The sequence below is a fragment of the Notothenia rossii genome (genome assembly GCF_949606895.1).
Source record: "Notothenia rossii genome assembly, chromosome: 8".
Taxonomy (NCBI): Eukaryota; Metazoa; Chordata; class Actinopteri; order Perciformes; family Nototheniidae; genus Notothenia; species Notothenia rossii.
Window position 1 is genome coordinate 689,498 of NC_136906.1, and position 15,172 is coordinate 704,669.

The 15,172-nt window shown below is 42.8% G+C and overlaps 1 protein-coding gene across 1 annotated transcript; it reads right to left on the reverse strand.

Annotated features, from left to right (window-relative positions):
* Nucleotides 1–3,134: 3,134 nt before the first annotated feature.
* ube2m (ubiquitin conjugating enzyme E2 M) lies at nucleotides 3,135–14,993 on the reverse strand. Its single transcript, XM_079642552.1, has 6 exons — nucleotides 14,737–14,993; nucleotides 13,608–13,702; nucleotides 8,846–8,884; nucleotides 6,266–6,369; nucleotides 6,079–6,142; nucleotides 3,135–4,536 (listed from the first exon to the last, which is right to left on the reverse strand). Exons 1-6 carry the CDS (start codon nucleotides 14,849–14,851, stop codon nucleotides 4,396–4,398), a joined length of 558 nt encoding a protein of 185 aa, XP_079498678.1. The 5' UTR covers nucleotides 14,852–14,993; the 3' UTR covers nucleotides 3,135–4,395.
* Nucleotides 14,994–15,172: the final 179 nt, after the last annotated feature.

A 15,172-nucleotide genomic window follows, 5' to 3' on the forward strand; every position in this document is an offset into this window, starting at 1 on the left:
AGAGAGAGAGCCTGAAGTCACACACACTTTCTACACTCAGAGGACACACAGAGAGAGAGCCTGAAGTCACACACACTTTCTACACTCAGAGGACACACAGAGAGAGAGAGAGCCTGAAGTCACACACACTTTCTACACTCAGAGGACACACAGAGAGAGAGCCTGAAGTCACACACACTTTCTACACTCAGAGGACACAGAGAGAGAGAGAGCCTGAAGTCACACACACTTTCTACACTCAGAGAGAGAGAGAGAGAGAGAGCCTGAAGTCACACACACTTTCTACACTCAGAGAGAGAGCCTGAAGTCACACACACTTTCTACACTCAGAGAGAGAGCCTGAAGTCACACACACTTTCTACACTCAGAGGACACAGAGAGAGAGCCTGAAGTCACACACACTTTCTACACTCAGAGGACACAGAGAGAGAGCCTGAAGTCACACACACTTTCTACACTCAGAGGACACAGAGAGAGAGCCTGAAGTCACACACACTTTCTACACTCAGAGAGAGCCTGAAGTCACACACACTTTCTACACTCAGAGAGAGCCTGAAGTCACACACACTTTCTACACTCAGAGAGAGCCTGAAGTCACACACACTTTCTACACTCAGAGGACACAGAGAGAGAGAGCCTGAAGTCACACACACTTTCTACACTCAGAGGACACAGAGAGAGAGCCTGAAGTCACACACACTTTCTACACTCAGAGGACACTGAGAGAGAGAGCCTGAAGTCACACACACTTTCTACACTCAGAGGACACAGAGAGAGAGAGCCTGAAGTCACACACACTTTCTACACTCAGAGGACACAGAGAGAGAGCCTGAAGTCACACACACTTTCTACACTCAGAGGACACAGAGAGAGAGCCTGAAGTCACACACACTTTCTACACTCAGAGAGAGAGAGAGCCTGAAGTCACACACTTTCTACACTCAGAGAGAGAGAGAGCCTGAAGTCACACACTTTCTACACTCAGAGAGAGAGAGCCTGAAGTCACACACTTTCTACACTCAGAGAGAGAGAGCCTGAAGTCACACACTTTCTACACTCAGAGAGAGAGAGCCTGAAGTCACACACTTTCTACACTCAGAGAGAGAGAGAGCCTGAAGTCACACACTTTCTACACTCAGAGAGAGAGAGAGCCTGAAGTCACACACTTTCTACACTCAGAGAGAGAGAGCCTGAAGTCACACACTTTCTACACTCAGAGAGAGAGAGAGCCTGAAGTCACACACTTTCTACACTCAGAGAGAGAGAGAGCCTGAAGTCACACACACTTTCTACACTCAGAGGACACAGAGAGAGAGAGCCTGAAGTCACACACACTTTCTACACTCAGAGAGAGAGAGAGCCTGAAGTCACACACACTTTCTACACTCAGAGGACACAGAGAGAGAGAGCCTGAAGTCACACACACTTTCTACACTCAGAGGACACAGAGAGAGAGAGCCTGAAGTCACACACACTTTCTACACTCAGAGGACACAGAGAGAGAGCCTGAAGTCACACACACTTTCTACACTCAGAGGACACAGAGAGAGAGAGCCTGAAGTCACACACTTTCTTCACTGAAATATGAAAGTACATTTATTTTTAAAGGACAGGTGTCTTTGTTCAGGAGGCGTGGAGAAATAAAGTTTTGATGTTCAAGACAACACATTGATTAGAGGATCCATTAGTTTGAACATGTGATCAATGAATAAAGTGTGAAAGAGTAATGAGTGAGGTTTAATGAGTAATATGAATACATTATTCAAATGATGTTAAATGTATTAATGTTATATTAAAATATCAACAAATGGATTTATAAAAGTGTTATATATTTTATTCCGTGGAGTTGGCTCCGCCCCTCTTCTTCCGACCAATAGGAACGCTTTGCTGAGTCACATGACTCCCTGTGTTTATTGATAAATAAGGACGTCACATGACTCTGGGGCCGTATCTCATTTCTGAGATTCCACTCCTCGACTCCTATCCTCCTCGAGACTTCGTCCCGCCCACAGAAGATGCGAGCGGAGGAGACGAGGAGAGAGGAGGGGAAGCCAGGAGAGAGGAGTCGAACCGAGGAGAGAGGAGGGGAAGCAGCAGGCGGTTAGAGAAATGAGAACTCCTCTCCACTGAGCGGTCATTTTAAAGAGACGTCCTTTAATGATGACAGGAGGCACAGCAGCCCTCTGTCTGATGGACAGATGAGTTCATGATGACTTATATATTTACTTTGATTCATTCACAGTGCGGTGTAATGAGACAATAACAGGCTACAGATGAGGACATATATACAATTTCAAAATCAAACAAGTATGATAGCATAATAATAACGTAACACAATCAGAGACTGGATATATATCTCCATATATATACTCTCCTCACCAGCAGGCGGCGGTAGTGTGTATTCGTCACTCAAAAGAGGCAACAACCTGAAGACAGACTGCGTGATATAAACAAACAACAGATAGCGTGTTCCATGTTCCCTCTCCAGCAGGAGCTCACGGGGCTTTCCCCAACCTGAGTCGAGAGCTGGAGTTCAATGGAATCTCACATTTGCCTTCTTAGTAGTTTGTTTGGGTCCCTCACTTCCATTTGGCTTCTCATGCACTGATTCGCTAGCTGAACAGCCAATCAGAATCAGAAGGATTGCTTTGACCGACGGCCTTTTGCCGACAGCCGACAGGTGTCAGCAAAAAGGCCGAACAAACACGACGGGGCGGAACACACCAATCTGAGTAGGGCGACAGGACGCTCATCGATGGCTGAAATCGGCTTGTCAGGACCTTAAGGAGCGACATATTCTTTATGACTAAAAAACTGGATCCGACGTTTGGGGGATTATTATCTGAATTATGTGGAGGTTTTTTTATCTCGGATTTCTGACTTTTTGTCTGAATTTATTTAAATATTTAATGTTTTTAATCAAATGTAAATGTAAATCAGACTAGAAACACAACGCCACAGCGGTTACAATCATTCAAGTTCATATTTTATTTAACATAAATCATATTGCAGTCAATGTGAACAGCCGGGGTTTCAATATACACAATAGAGTCGTAACGTTTTAAGCCCCTCCCCCTGTGACCTCGCCCACAACAACCCCCCTAAATCAAAATCAAAAGCCACTTCCCTGTAAACCCCACCCTCCCACATGGCCCCACCCTCTGGAACACGAAGCTCCGCCCCCAACGCGCTCAGTGTGTGTTTCATATGTGTGTGTGTGTTTTAGCAGCAAACTCCAAACTGACCCCAAAGAGTCTTGTGACCAACTGCAGGTCGTTAAGATAAGCCCCGCCCACTCTGACATCACTAGGCTCCTCCCTCTAGCTCTGACATCACAACACCTCCAGCTCATTTGTTGCCGTCTCGCTTTAAGGAACTTTTTAAGGCGTGTCTTCTCGTACAAGCCCCTCCCACTGCTATGATTAAGCCCCTCCTTCTTTACCACTGGCTACCAAGAGGGACATTTTAAGGCTTTCCTGTTGTTGATAGGAGAACAAGCCCCTCCCCTTTCTCCAGCAGGCCCCTCCCCCTCAATGTGACATCACTATATCTGTCACGTCTAGAAACCCGTCTCGTGTTAAGGGAACGTTACGAGATGTTTTAAGGCGCATTGCTGTTGTTGAGACGTAAGCCCCTCCCATTAATATCATAAGCTCCTCCCATTTATATCATAAGCCCCTCCCCCTGGTGTGGATTGGCTGTTCTTTGTGTTTATCGGAGGAAGGGTGTTTCTGTGTGGAGACGGTTGGTTAAGTGAGTTTGGAGTTTGCTGCCTGGCTGAGCAACGACCAATCAGAGGCTACGAGAGGGAGGGGGCGTGTCCTTCTGATCAGCTGACTGTTGCAGGGGGCCACACACATAAAAAATAAAAAATAAAGAAAATCATGTGGATTTCATCATCATTATTATCATCGTCAGCGTCATGGAGAATCATCGACTCACCCCAAAACATTCACTGACCCTTACCTGTCTCCCCCCCCCTCCCCTGTCTCATCCCCCCTCCCCACCCCACCCCACCCTCACCTGTCTCACACCCCCCCCCCCCCCCCATCCTCACCCCCTTTTTGAGTCCAGTTTCTGTGTTGTGTGTCGGCGTCCTGCGGCGTGTAAACGGTTGAAGGTTTTGCGTCTTGGAAGGAAAACAGAGAGAAATAAGGGGGAGAGAGAGGGGGGGCATGAGGGGGGGGAGAGAGAGGGGGGCATGAGGGGGGGGGGCGGAGTGTGGGGCATAAGGGGGGAGGAAAGAGGGAGGAAGTTTCTTCTTCTTTTGTTTTGAAACAGAAAGCGTCTTCTGGCTTCCTGCAGATCCTGCTTCTGTCTGCAGGATCTGGAGAGGAAGAGGAAGAGGAGGAAGGAGGGGAAGGAAGGGGGGGAGGAAGATGATTGGACGTGGAGTTATTTGAGACACCTCTCGAAGTAGGTGGCCCCCACGTAGCCCCCCCTCAGCGAGCGGTGCACGTTCTGCTCAAACAGCCTCCGGTTGGTCTGCAGGACTTCAGCTGCCTCTTTGTTCAGGGGGTCCTCGGGGTTAGGCTCCTGGGGGGGGGGGAGAGGGAGAGGGGGGGGGGGGAGAGGGAGAGGGGGGGGGGGGGAGAGGGAGAGGGGGGGGGGGAGAGGGGAGTTAGTCTTATCTATCTGTCCTCAGGGTTGGGCTCCTAGGGGGAAAGGACTCTTCAGTGGAGGGGCATCTGAGTGTTCTGTGCAGTGAATCACTGAGGTCTCCATTATGTGTCAGCATTAAACATGGAGCATAATAATAACACATTCATCTCGAAGGGAGCAGGAACACAACAACAACAACAACAATAAACATCCCATAATAATCACACTGACAGACAAACATCAGGACATTTGTCAATATAATTATTGAATAATTCATTTCCCAAAATTATTAGAGGGATCTGATTGGAGGAGAGTGTGATGAATAGAGGGATCTGATTGGAGGAGAGAGTGTGATGAATAGAGGGATCTGATTGGTGGAGAGTGTGATGAATAGAGGGATCTGATTGGTGGAGAGTGTGATGAATAGAGGGATCTGATTGGTGGAGAGTGTGATGAATAGAGGGATCTGATTGGTGGAGAGTGTGATGAATAGAGGGATCTGATTGGTGGAGAGTGTGTGATGAATAGAGGGATCTGATTGGAGGAGAGTGTGTGATGAATAGAGGGATCTGATTGGAGGAGAGTGTGATGAATAGAAGGATCTGATTGGAGGAGAGTGTGATGAATAGAAGGATCTGATTGGAGGAGAGTGTGTGATGAATAGAGGGATCTGATTGGTGGAGAGTGTGATGAATAGAGGGATCTGATTGGTGGAGAGTGTGATGAATAGAGGGATCTGATTGGTGGAGAGTGTGTGATGAATAGAGGGATCTGATTGGAGGAGAGTGTGTGATGAATAGAGGGATCTGATTGGAGGAGAGTGTGATGAATAGAAGGATCTGATTGGAGGAGAGTGTGTGATGAATAGAGGGATCTGATTGTTGTAGAGTGTGTGATGAATAGAGGGATCTGATTGGTGGTGAGTGTGTGATGGATGGAGGGATCTGATTGGTGGAGAGTGTGTGATGAATAGAGGGATCTGATTGGTGGAGAGTGTGTGATGGACGGAGGGATCTGATTGGTGGAGAGTGTGTGATGGATGGAGGGATCTGATTGGTGGAGAGTGTGTGATGAATAGAGGGATCTGATTGGTGGAGAGTGTGTGATGAATAGAGGGATCTGATTGGTGGAGAGTGTGTGATGGATGGAGGGATCTGATTGGTGGAGAGTGTGTGATGGATGGAGGGATCTGATTGGTGGAGAGTGTGTGATGGATGGAGGGATCTGATTGGTGGAGAGTGTGTGATGGACGGAGGGATCTGATTGGTGGAGAGTGTGTGATGGATGGAGGGATCTGATTGGTGGAGAGTGTGTGATGGATGGAGGGATCTGATTGGTGGAGAGTGTGTGATGGATGGAGGGATCTGATTGGTGGAGAGTGTGTGATGGACGGAGGGATCTGATTGGTGGAGAGTGTGTGATGGATGGAGGGATCTGATTGGTGGAGAGTGTGTGATGGATGGAGGAGATACTCACTAGAAATAGATACTGTAGACCGTAGATGATGGAGTTTACTGTCAACACAGGCTTCCAGTCCTCTCTGTGGGGGGAGAGATATAACACAGCTGATTATTATAATAAGAATGGAAAGATCCCATTGGTCCAGAGAGATGCTTCCTTCAGGGACACAGGAAGAGAATAGACAGAGTGTCTGTGAACATACCTTAAGATATTTAGGCAGACGTTTCCCTCCAGGTCGATGTTGGGGTGATAAACCATCGTCTCACACTTCACCTTGGGGGGGTCGTGGGGGTAACCCTGTCCTACCTGCAATACCAGAGGACACACACCTTTACTACAGATCCTCCTGTTTACACACACTCTGGTAAACGTACACACACCCTTTACTACAGTACAAGTACACATACTCCTGTTTAAAAATACTTCTTACATCAAAATGTAAGAAGTAGAAAGTACAGGTATTTGAGTTCAAAATGTAAGAAGTAGAAAGTACAGGTATTTGAGTTCAACATGTAAGAAGTAGAAAGTACAGGTATTTGAGTTCAAAATGTAAGAAGTAGAAAGTACAGGTATTTGAGTTCAAAATGTAAGAAGTAGAAAGTACAGGTATTTGAGTTCAACATGTAAGAAGTAGAAAGTACAGGTATTTGAGTTCAACATGTAAGAAGTAGAAAGTACAGGTATTTGAGTTCAACATGTAAGAAGTAGAAAGTACAGGTATTTGAGTTCAACATGTGAGAAGTAGAAAGTACAGGTATTTGAGTTCAACATGTAAGAAGTAGAAAGTACAGGTATTAGTGTTCAACATGTAAGAAGTAGAAAGTTCAGGTATTTGAGTTCAACATGTAAGAAGTAGAAAGTACAGGTATTTGTGTTCAACATGTAAGAAGTAGAAAGTACAGGTATTTGAGTTCAACATGTAAGAAGTAGAAAGTACAGGTATTTGTGTTCAACATGTAAGAAGTAGAAAGTACAGGTATTTGAGTTCAACATGTAAGAAGTAGAAAGTACAGGTATTTGAGTTCAACATGTAAGAAGTAGAAAGTACAGGTATTTGAGTTCAACATGTAAGAAGTAGAAAGTACAGGTATTTGAGTTCAACATGTAAGAAGTAGAAAGTACAGGTATTTGAGTTCAACATGTAAGAAGTAGAAAGTACAGGTATTTGAGTTCAACATGTAAGAAGTAGAAAGTACAGGTATTTGAGTTCAACATGTAAGAAGTAGAAAGTACAGGTATTTGAGTTCAACATGTAAGAAGTAGAAAGTACAGGTATTTGAGTTCAACACGTAAGAAGTAGAAAGTACAGGTATTTGAGTTCAACATGTAAGAAGTAGAAAGTACAGGTATTTGAGTTCAACATGTAAGAAGTAGAAAGTACAGGTATTTGAGTTCAACATGTAAGAAGTAGAAAGTACAGGTATTTGAGTTCAACATGTAAGAAGTAGAAAGTACAGGTATTTGTGTTCAACATGTAAGAAGTAGAAAGTACAGGTATTTGAGTTCAACATGTAAGAAGTAGAAAGTACAGGTATTTGAGTTCAACATGTAAGAAGTAGAAAGTACAGGTATTTGAGTTCAACATGTAAGAAGTAGAAAGTACAGGTATTTGTGTTCAACATGTAAGAAGTAGAAAGTACAGGTATTTGTGTTCAACATGTAAGAAGTAGAAAGTACAGGTATTTGAGTTCAACATGTAAGAAGTAGAAAGTACAGGTATTTGAGTTCAACATGTAAGAAGTAGAAAGTACAGGTATTTGAGTTCAACATGTAAGAAGTAGAAAGTACAGGTATTTGAGTTCAACATGTAAGAAGTAGAAAGTACAGGTATTTGAGTTCAACATGTAAGAAGTAGAAAGTACAGGTATTTGAGTTCAACATGTAAGAAGTAGAAAGTACAGGTATTTGAGTTCAACATGTAAGAAGTAGAAAGTACAGGTATTTGAGTTCAACATGTAAGAAGTAGAAAGTACAGGTATTTGAGTTCAACACGTAAGAAGTAGAAAGTACAGGTATTTGAGTTCAACATGTAAGAAGTAGAAAGTACAGGTATTTGAGTTCAACATGTAAGAAGTAGAAAGTACAGGTATTTGAGTTCAACATGTAAGAAGTAGAAAGTACAGGTATTTGTGTTCAACATGTAAGAAGTAGAAAGTACAGGTATTTGAGTTCAACATGTAAGAAGTAGAAAGTACAGGTATTTGAGTTCAACATGTAAGAAGTAGAAAGTACAGGTATTTGAGTTCAACATGTAAGAAGTAGAAAGTACAGGTATTTGTGTTCAACATGTAAGAAGTAGAAAGTACAGGTATTTGAGTTCAACATGTAAGAAGTAGAAAGTACAGGTATTTGTGTTCAACATGTAAGAAGTAGAAAGTACAGGTATTTGAGTTCAACATGTAAGAAGTAGAAAGTACAGGTATTTGAGTTCAACATGTGAGAAGTAGAAAGTACAGGTATTTGAGTTCAACATGTAAGAAGTAGAAAGTACAGGTATTTGAGTTCAACATGTAAGAAGTAGAAAGTACAGGTATTTGAGTTCAACATGTGAGAAGTAGAAAGTAAGTAACAAAGTATTTTGTAATCCACTACTTCCACTTCTGGATACAGCACACAGAATAATTCAGTGATGATTGAACGACAGGTGAGAATATTATGCAGTTATTGCTTCTGCAGATTTATAAAACTATGTGAGTTAATGTGACACACACACACACACACACACACACACACACACACACACACACACACACACACACACACACACACACACACACCTCACCTTAAAGCTGAAGACAAATTTCCCTCCTTTGTAAAAACCCTGTGAGACAAAAACACAGATTAACATCAGCAGGAGAGGACTCTTTAAAGTAGAGACACTACATTCTGATATACACCTGAGCATCAGCAGGAGAGGACTCTTTAAAGTAGAGACACTACATACTGATATGCACCTGAACATCAGCAGGAGAGGACTCTTTAAAGTAGAGACACTATATACTGATATACACCTGAACATCAGCAGGAGAGGACTCTTTAAAGTAGAGACACTACATACTGATATACACCTGAACATCAGCAGGAGAGAACTCTTTAAAGTAGAGACACTACATACTGATATACACCTGAACATCAGCAGGAGAGGACTCTTTAAAGTAGTGACACTACATACTGATATACACCTGAACATCAGCAGGAGAGGACTCTTTAAAGTAGTGACACTACATACTGATATACACCTGAACATCAGCAGGAGAAGACTCTTTAAAGTAGAGACACTACATACTGATATACACCTGAACATCAGCAGGAGAGGACTCTTTAAAGTACAGACACTACATACTGATATACACCTGAACATCAGCAGGAGAGGACTCTTTAAAGTAGAGACACTACATACTGATATGCACCTGAACATCAGCAGGAGAGGACTCTTTAAAGTAGAGACACTATATACTGATATACACCTGAACATCAGCAGGAGAGGACTCTTTAAAGTAGAGACACTACATACTGATATACACCTGAACATCAGCAGGAGAGAACTCTTTAAAGTAGAGATACTACATACTGATATACACCTGAACATCAGCAGGAGAGGACTCTTTAAAGTAGAGACACTATATACGGATATACACCTGAACATCAGCAGGAGAGGACTCTTTAAAGTAGTGACACTACATACTGATATACACCTGAACATCAGCAGGAGAGGACTCTTTAAAGTAGTGACACTACATACTGATATACACCTGAACATCAGCAGGAGAGGACTCTTTAAAGTAGTGACACTACATACTGATATACACCTGAACATCAGCAGGAGAGGACTCTTTAAAGTAGTGACACTACATACTGATATACACCTGAACATCAGCAGGAGAGGACTCTTTAAAGTAGAGACACTACATACTGATATACACCTGAACATCAACAGGAGAGGACTCTTTAAAGTAGAGACACTACATACTGATATACACCTGAACATCAACAGGAGAGGACTCTTTAAAGTAGAGACACTACATACTGATATACTCCTGAACATCAGCAGGAGAGGACTCTTTAAAGTAGAGACACTACATACTGATATACACCTGAACATCAGCAGGAGAGGACTCTTTAAAGTAGTGACACTACATACTGATATACACCTGAACATCAGCAGGAGAGGACTCTTCAAAGTAGAGACACTACATACTGATATACACCTGAACATCAGCAGGAGAGGACTCTTTAAAGTAGAGACACTACATACTGATATACACCTGAACATCAGCAGGAGAGGACTCTTTAAAGTAGAGACACTACATTCTGATATACACCTGAGCATCAGCAGGAGAGGACTCTTTAAAGTAGAGACACTACATTCTGATATACACCTGAGCATCAGCAGGAGAGGACTCTTTAAAGTAGAGACACTACATACTGATATACACCTGAACATCAACAGGAGAGGACTCTTTAAAGTAGAGAGACTACATACTGATATGCACCTGAACATCAGCAGGAGAGGACTCTTTAAAGTAGAGACACTATATACTGATATACACCTGAACATCAGCAGGAGAGGACTCTTTAAAGTAGAGACACTACATACTGATATACACCTGAACATCAGCAGGAGAGGACTCTTTAAAGTAGAGACACTACATACTGATCTACACCTGAACATCAGCAGGAGAGGACTCTTTAAAGTAGAGACACTACATAATGATATACACCTGAACATCAGCAGGAGAAGACTCTTTAAAGTAGAGACACTACATAATGATATACACCTGAACATCAGCAGGAGAGGACTCTTTAAAGTAGAGACACTACATACTGATATACACCTGAACATCAGCAGGAGAGGACTCTTTAAAGTAGAGACACTACATACTGATATACACCTGAACATCAGCAGGAGAGCACTCTTTAAAGTAGCGACACTACATACTGATATACACCTGAACATCAGCTGGAGAGGACTCTTTAAAGTAGAGACACTACATACTGATATACACCTGAACATCAGCAGGAGAGGACTCTTTAAAGTAGAGATACTACATACTGATATACACCTGAACATCAGCAGGAGAGGACTCTTTAAAGTAGAGACACTACATACTGATATACACCTGAACATCAGCAGGAGAGGACTCTTTAAAGTAGAGACACTACATACTGATATACACCTGAACATCAGCAGGAGAGGACTCTTTAAAGTAGAGACACTACATACTGATATACACCTGAACATCAGCAGGAGAGGACTCTTTAAAGTAGAGACACTAATACTGATATACACCTGAACATCAGCAGGAGAGGACTCTTTAAAGTAGAGACACTGCATACTGATATACACCTGAACATCAGCAGGAGAGGACTCTTTAAAGTAGAGACACTACATACTGATATACACCTGAACATCAGCAGGAGAGGACTCTTTAAAGTAGAGACACTAATACTGATATACACCTGAACATCAGCAGGAGAGGACTCTTTAAAGTAGAGACACTGCATACTGATATACACCTGAACATCAGCAGGAGAGGACTCTTTAAAGTAGAGACACTAAATACTGATATACACCTGAACATCAGCAGGAGAGGACTCTTTAAAGTAGAGACACTACATACAGATATACAACTGAAAATCAGCAGGAGAGGACTCTTTAAAGTAGAGACACTACATACTGATATACACCTGAACATCAGCAGGAGAGGACTCTTTAAAGTAGAGACACTACATACTGATATACAACTGAACATCAGCAGGAGAGGACTCTTTAAAGTAGAGACACTACATACTGATATACACCTGAACATCAGCAGGAGAGGACTCTTTAAAGTAGAGACACTACATACTGATATACACCTGAACATCAACAGGAGAGGACTCTTTAAAGTAGAAACACTACATACTGATATACACCTGAACATCAGCAGGAGAGGACTCTTTAAAGTAGAGACACTACATACTGATATACACCTGAACATCAGCAGGAGAGGACTCTTTAAAGTAGAGACACTGCATACTGATATACACCTGAACATCACCAGGAGAGGACTCTTTAAAGTAGAGACACTACATACTGATATACACCTGAACATCAGCAGGAGAGGACTCTTTAAAGTAGAGACACTACATACTGATATACACCTGAACATCACCAGGAGAGGACTCTTTAAAGTAGAGACACTACATACTGATATACACCTGAACATCAGCAGGAGAGGACTCTTCAAAGTAGAGACACTACATACTGATATACACCTGAACATCAGCAGGAGAGGACTCTTTAAAGTAGAGACACTACATACTGATATACACCTGAATATCAGCAGGAGAGGACTCTTTAAAGTAGAGACATTACATACTGATATACACCTGAACATCAGCAGGAGAGGACTCTTTAAAGTAGAGACACTACATACTGATATACACCTGAATATCAGCAGGAGAGGACTCTTTAAAGTAGAGACACTACATACTGATATACACCTGAACATCAACAGGAGAGGACTCTTTAAAGTATACACACTACATACTGATATACACCTGAACATCAGCAGGAGAGGACTCTTTAAAGTAGAGACATACTGATATACACCTGAACATCAGCAGGAGAGGACTCTTTAAAGTAGAGACATACTGATATACACCTGAACATCAGCAGGAGAGGACTCTTTAAAGTAGAGACACTACATACTGATATACACCTGAACATCAGCAGGAGAGGACTCTTTAAAGTAGAGACACTACACACAGATATACACCTGAACATCAGCAGGAGAGAACTCTTTAAAGTAGAGACACTACATACTGATATACACCTGAACATCACCAGGAGAGGACTCTTTAAAGTAGAGACACTGCATACTGATATACACCTGAACATCAGCAGGAGAGGACTCTTTAAAGCAGAGACACTACATACTGATATACACCTGAACATCAGCAGGAGAGAACTCTTTAAAGTAGAGACACTACATACTGATATACACCTGAACATCACCAGGAGAGGACTCTTTAAAGTAGAGACACTGCATACTGATATACACCTGAACATCAGCAGGAGAGGACTCTTTAAAGTAGAGACACTACATACTGATATACACCTGAACATCAGCAGGAGAGGACTCTTTAAAGTAGAGACACTACATACTGATATACACCTGAACATCAGCAGGAGAGGACTCTTTAAAGTAGAGACACTACATACTGATATACACCTGAACATCAGCAGGAGAGGACTCTTTAAAGTAGAGACACTACATACTGACATACACCTGAACATCAGCAGGAGAGGACTCTTTAAAGTAGAGACACTACATATTGATATACACCTGAACATCAGCAGGAGAGGACTCTTTAAAGTAGAGACACTACATACTGATATACACCTGAACATCAGCAGGAGAGGACTCTTTAAAGTAGAGACACTACATACTGATATACACCTGAACATCAGCAGGAGAGGACTCTTTAAAGTAGAGACACTACATACTGATATACACCTGAACATCACCAGGAGAGGACTCTTTAAAGTAGACACTCACCTCGTCAGGTGAGATGATGAGTCTGAAATTCAGGAGGTCATCGTCGTCGGGGAAGTTAATCTCACACGTCTTTGGCAGGTTCAACTCATTAATGTCTGCAAAACACACAATAACAACATCAGAGTGTGTGTGTGTGTGTGTGTGTGTGTGTGTGTGTGTGTGTGTGTGTGTGTGTGTGTGTGTGTGTGTGTGTGTGTGTGTGTGTGTGTGTGTGTGTGTGTGTGTGTGTGTGTGTGTGTGTGTGTGTGTGTGTGTGTCCAGTTTTCCACATCATGTTCCCTCTCTCTCTCTGATATGTTTGGGAACATTTTGGGATGCGTTTCCTTACTTTTTGTTTCTCTAGTTCTTCGTTTAGTTCCAATAACTGGATCTGAGGTCAGAGTGTCTCTGTTGATGTTCTCAGGAAAGTGATTAAAGACACTCGTTTCTCCACCTCTGTATTCGGGTATATTTATTAAGGAGCAGAACATGGAAATACTCAATAACAAGTACTTCTCCTGTGTACTTTATACAGTACACAGTCAGTCTCACCTGCAGCCTCTCATTAACACCTATATTACTTTTAATAACACATGTTATGTTCTACATGCATCCTGCTTTAATGCTACCAGGTACTGCTAATACACTTCATATGTTTTTATTCTATTGTTGTTGTTTACTTTATGTTGTAAACCGGTTACAGATCTCCCTCCCAGAAACACACAGATCTGATGAGAAGGAGAATATACATATATATATATATACACAAATACATATATTTATATATACAGTCTATGGTAGGAACACAGAGAGCTGACACAGCAGGTTAGCATGTAGAAGCTATCTGCTGTTAGCCTCACAATAACACTGTGTTTAGTAACTAAGAGTGAAATAAGAGCTGGTTGCTCAGCAGTGAATTCTGGATCCATTAGTGTTGTTTGTTGCTAGCTGTGTGCTAACAGACTAGCCTAGCTTTGTTTTGTTTTTAGATTTAGCCCCGACTAGCCCCACTAGCTGTTAGCACGTTAGCCTGTTAGCCTGATCCCACACGGGTTAGAGGCTCAGTGTTCGGGTCTCTCTCTGGTCCTCCTCGGGTCTCTCTCTAACATCCTGATCCTCCTTCAGGTCTCAGAGCCAGGTCTTTACCCACCTTTCTGTATCCGGAGCTGGGCCGCGCTGGCTTTCTTTCCCCCGGATCCCGAGCGGTTTCCTCCCGCAGACTCCTCGTCTTTCTTCTGCTGCTTCAGGGAAAACAGCTTAATCATCTTCAATGGAGGAGCGGACACTGCGTCCCGTCGGAGAGAACGGTGTGTCGGGCCTGCGTGTACAGAGAGTCGGTCTGTCGGCACCGGGGAGTGGATGGAGCCGGTGCGTCTACTCTCAGGAGCTAACGGGGGTAGCCTAGCATGCTAACTGAGAGAGAGAGAGAGAGAGAGAGAGAGAGAGAGAGAGAGAGAGAGAGAGAGAGAGAGAGAGAGAGAGAGAGAGAGAGAGAGAGAGAGAGAGAGAGAGATTTTTCAAACCACTTTTTATTCACAAAGCAAATAACCAAACAGACACATTGACAGTTCAGACAACGACTGAAA

What these genes read in the sequence shown, in the direction of transcription:
- ube2m (XM_079642552.1), bottom strand. Translation starts at nt 14,851, where the DNA reads ATGATTAAGCTGTTTTCCCTGAAGCAGCAGAAGAAAGACGAGGAGTCT. An exon ending in TCATCATCTCACCTGACGAG is followed by an intron (nt 8,885 to 13,607) that starts GTGAGTGTCTAC and finishes TTTGTCTCACAG; the next exon opens with GGTTTTTACAAAGGAGGGAA. An exon ending in GTCTACAGTATCTATTTCTA is followed by an intron (nt 4,537 to 6,078) that starts GTGAGTATCTCC and finishes CCCCCCCCCCAG; the next exon opens with GAGCCTAACCCCGAGGACCC.